A 3,602-nucleotide genomic window follows, 5' to 3' on the forward strand; every position below is an offset into this window, starting at 1 on the left:
TACAACAAAAATATAGTCTCAAATATTTAATAAATTCTATACTGTTCTATACTGTTTTGGCTCGCTTTTCAATTATTACTTTGAAAGGCTCTTTAGGAGACAATACTATGTCAAATGTCAATTTTATTTTATCTAATTCAAAATAATTATTGATTTTGAATTTATAAGTACGAATCAACGTTGACAGCATCACCTTCATACATCTTTTTGCATATTCCGCACCTGCAATTTAATAATTAATTAGTTCTACCTACGTAATACTTTGAAACTTATTTATGCCTACCTATACAGTTTCTTGGTCCAGTACTGAAGGGAAGATAACAATCTTTTTTTCTTTCTTCAAGAAATCTGTCAGGATCAAACACCAATGGGTTTGGCCAATACTTTTCGTCTCGGTGCATTTTCATAATTGCTATAATAATATCTGCACCTTTTGGAATTATTACATTCCCTAAAACATGTACTTTTATATTAATAGATTATTATAATTATAACAGAAATAAATAATACAATTTGCCATTAATTATACAATTGGATATATATGTATAATTGACACAACTATATTGCACACAGGAAATTAAAATAGTCTTGGTTTTTTTTTATTATTATGTTTTAATTAAATAATATAATCTTTTTTAAACATTTATAACTGTGCTTGAATACATTTCTTATAAAATATTTAATTATTTTTATAACAAAAATATTCAATCACAATTTCGTTCAATACGAAATTAAGTTAAAGTTAATAAAGATTGATGTGTTGATATCTGCATCTCTAAATCTCAAATTTTATATTATTTCTAAAAAAAAATATTTTTAATAAAAATTAATAATATATATTTGTTTGTTTATAAAAAGTAAACGAACCTATTTTTAAATCTTCTGATGTTTCTCGTCCAATTATAGGAACAGTAGGGAAAATTCTCATTGTTTCCTTAATAACTCGATCCAAATATTGCATTTTTTTCAAATGGTCGTATTTAACTGGTACAGATTTTACAGTTCCAGTGCCATAAATTTCCAATAATTCTTTATATGCTTTTTCCTTTTACAATAATAAATGAAATGAATACTCATTTATATAAATGTATGCAAAATAATACATCATAGATTTTTTTATCAATTGTGATTGAAATTTGATTTTATTCTTATTGTTAATCATAATCGAAGCGTCGGTAATAATCTCAATCTAGATATTTGTAAAATTGTATAAAAATTGTTACCTTAAATAAAAAGTTGCACATATTGTGACACGTATTTAAAAAATAATGTTTCTATATAATGTATCTATATAAAATGTAACTTAAATTGTCACTAATTACATAGCATTATTCTTTGTAAAAAACTGAATCAAAAAGTAATAAACGATTTTTTTCTGTAATGACATTTCTGTAATGATGATTAATATAGCGATCACTATTGTAGTAATTACTATTTCGTTGTCATTCATTCAGCATCGTACAGAAAAAAGGTTTACGTTCAACTTCTTGTTTCAATTTTTTATAAGGAATAGCGCTACATTTATTAGTATTATTTAAGTATATAAGAGATATTTTTGTCTACAATGCTTAATTAAACAATATATTTAATGCTGCACTAGTAATTGCTTTATTTAGAACTGTAGAAAAAAACAATTTTGACTGAATTTTTGCTTAGTATTTCACAAAAAATAACGCTAATTATTGGACAGTATTTAAGTTATATTTTTTATAGTTTAATACTAATTAACATATTATAAGATATTTAAAAAAAAATTTATATAAATCAAATATAAAATATATTGTTAAATCCATATTTTTATAATGTTTCGATAAAAATAAATTATAATGTTTAGATAAAAATAAAATAATGTTAAAATTATTACAACATATATGATATAATATAAGTTAGAAAAGAATCTTTCTGACTATTACAATAAAATATATCTTTCGCAATTTTAAACTTGTAAATTATGTCGTTTACAACGCTTCGTTTACTTAACTATAGTAAATTAAATTGTTTTGGAATAAATATATACATACCTGTATATCGGGGAAATTTGCCAATACAAAAATAACAAAATTTATCGTAGTACTGATTGTGTCACTACCCTACATAAAAATTTATTTTAATATACATATATGTTTAGAATTGCGATTATATTTATATTGTTATACATACCGTTATTATCATTGTCAGTATATTATCGCAAATTTCCTCTCGCGTATAAATTTCTTCACGGTATGCGTCTAATTGTATATCAAAAAATGTTGTATCTATATAATATAACAAATATAACAAAAAATATATTATATAAATTAAAAAGGAGAAATGAAGAAAATGGGAGCAACCTCCAATGGTCTTGACCTTGTCATATGTTGTCATGGTCATGATTCTGAACAATATTCAAGAGGTTTGAGCCGTTGGTCATAATTTGCTAAAAAGTTACTAACAAAGAAATGTTTATGATATAAAGAGTAAATTTTTCGCTTTATACAGTTAGTTCCAAGTGATTTTTGACTGATTTGGATTTGTTTCACGTGGATTTTCATGCAAAACAAGGTCCATTTTACCCTTGCCCATTCCTCTCCTTTCTGCTTATGGGACTTTGCGTGAGGAATGTACATGCGTTCTATACAAAGCAACATCAGCACTAATAATGTGATATACTGAAATACATTATCTACTATTTGTTTGGATACGTTCTTAATCAAATTCTTTAGCTAGCCATATTCAGTACATGTTCGGCAGTAAGTCAGATAACATTTCACTATTTCAAAACATTTTTGCAAAAATTCAATATGCATTTTCATGAGTTCATCATAGAGGTGTACGAATAGTTCATATTCGAATCGAATCGAATCAGTGAATTCGATTCGAGTTTGTAAGATTCGAAATAAAATAGTTCGAGAATTTCGAATCAATCGCCTATCTTATTTAATTGCTTTATTTATATCTCCCGCGTGATTAATTATTTTTATATAATAAATAATTAAGCATTTTTTATGTATGTGGTCTATGTAGATTAATAATGTTTTCGAAAGGATTCTAAAAAAAACTATTCTTGTATATGCATATTATTAGTTACATATTTTCTATAGTTTATAATATCATGTAAGATCACGATTCTTCGTAATGAGATGTAAATCGAAAACAGGTCTTCAGTTTGTTCAAATCATTGCGTAAAATAATGTAATTTATAAATTCAAAATTTATTTATTTCTAATTGAAGAGATTTGATTCGACAAATGAAAATGTGAAAATTTCAGATTCGATTTTATTCAATTTCGAACATATCAAAAATTCGATTTGATTCGAGCCATACAAATGCTTGATTCGCACACCTCTAGTTTATTAATATGACCTACATTTCGATTATTTGTACAACTTTTTATGTGAAAAGAAAGTTGTGCGTAGTGAAGTAATATGTCTAAGGTGTCAAAATTGAGATTATGTAATTATGTTAAATTACATACATATATTTCGCTATGGAAATATACACTATAAAATTATTAAAAATCGAAAGTGTTATAGAATGATATGCAATTTTAGAATCAGTGCGTACTATACGGAACCATGGTTTGAACGAGCGCATTTAAATCTTACTAAGATCGGAAGAGCAC

At 25.2% G+C, this 3,602-nt stretch overlaps 1 protein-coding gene across 1 annotated transcript; it reads right to left on the minus strand.

Annotated features, from left to right (window-relative positions):
• Nucleotides 1-27: 27 nt before the first annotated feature.
• LOC105461377 (cytochrome P450 4c21-like) lies at nt 28-2,370 on the minus strand. The gene is made up of 6 exons (XM_011707872.1): nt 2,331-2,370; nt 2,161-2,255; nt 2,022-2,090; nt 868-1,045; nt 284-451; nt 28-222 (listed from the first exon to the last, which is right to left on the minus strand). The coding sequence occupies exons 1-6, from the start codon at nt 2,368-2,370 to the stop codon at nt 47-49; spliced, it is 726 nt and encodes a 241-aa protein (XP_011706174.1). The 3' UTR covers nt 28-46.
• Nucleotides 2,371-3,602: the final 1,232 nt, after the last annotated feature.

This window comes from Wasmannia auropunctata, unplaced genomic scaffold (assembly GCF_000956235.1).
Source record: "Wasmannia auropunctata unplaced genomic scaffold, wasmannia.A_1.0 LD290633.1, whole genome shotgun sequence".
Lineage (NCBI taxonomy): Eukaryota > Metazoa > Arthropoda > Insecta > Hymenoptera > Formicidae > Wasmannia > Wasmannia auropunctata.

What these genes read in the sequence shown, in the direction of transcription:
- LOC105461377 (XM_011707872.1), bottom strand. Translation starts at nt 2,370, where the DNA reads ATGACCATGACAACATATGACAAGGTCAAGACCATTGGAG. An exon ending in CAAGGTCAAGACCATTGGAG is followed by an intron (nt 2,256 to 2,330) that starts GTTGCTCCCATT and finishes TATATTATATAG; the next exon opens with ATACAACATTTTTTGATATA. An exon ending in CAAATTTCCCCGATATACAG is followed by an intron (nt 1,046 to 2,021) that starts GTATGTATATAT and finishes TTATTGTAAAAG; the next exon opens with GAAAAAGCATATAAAGAATT.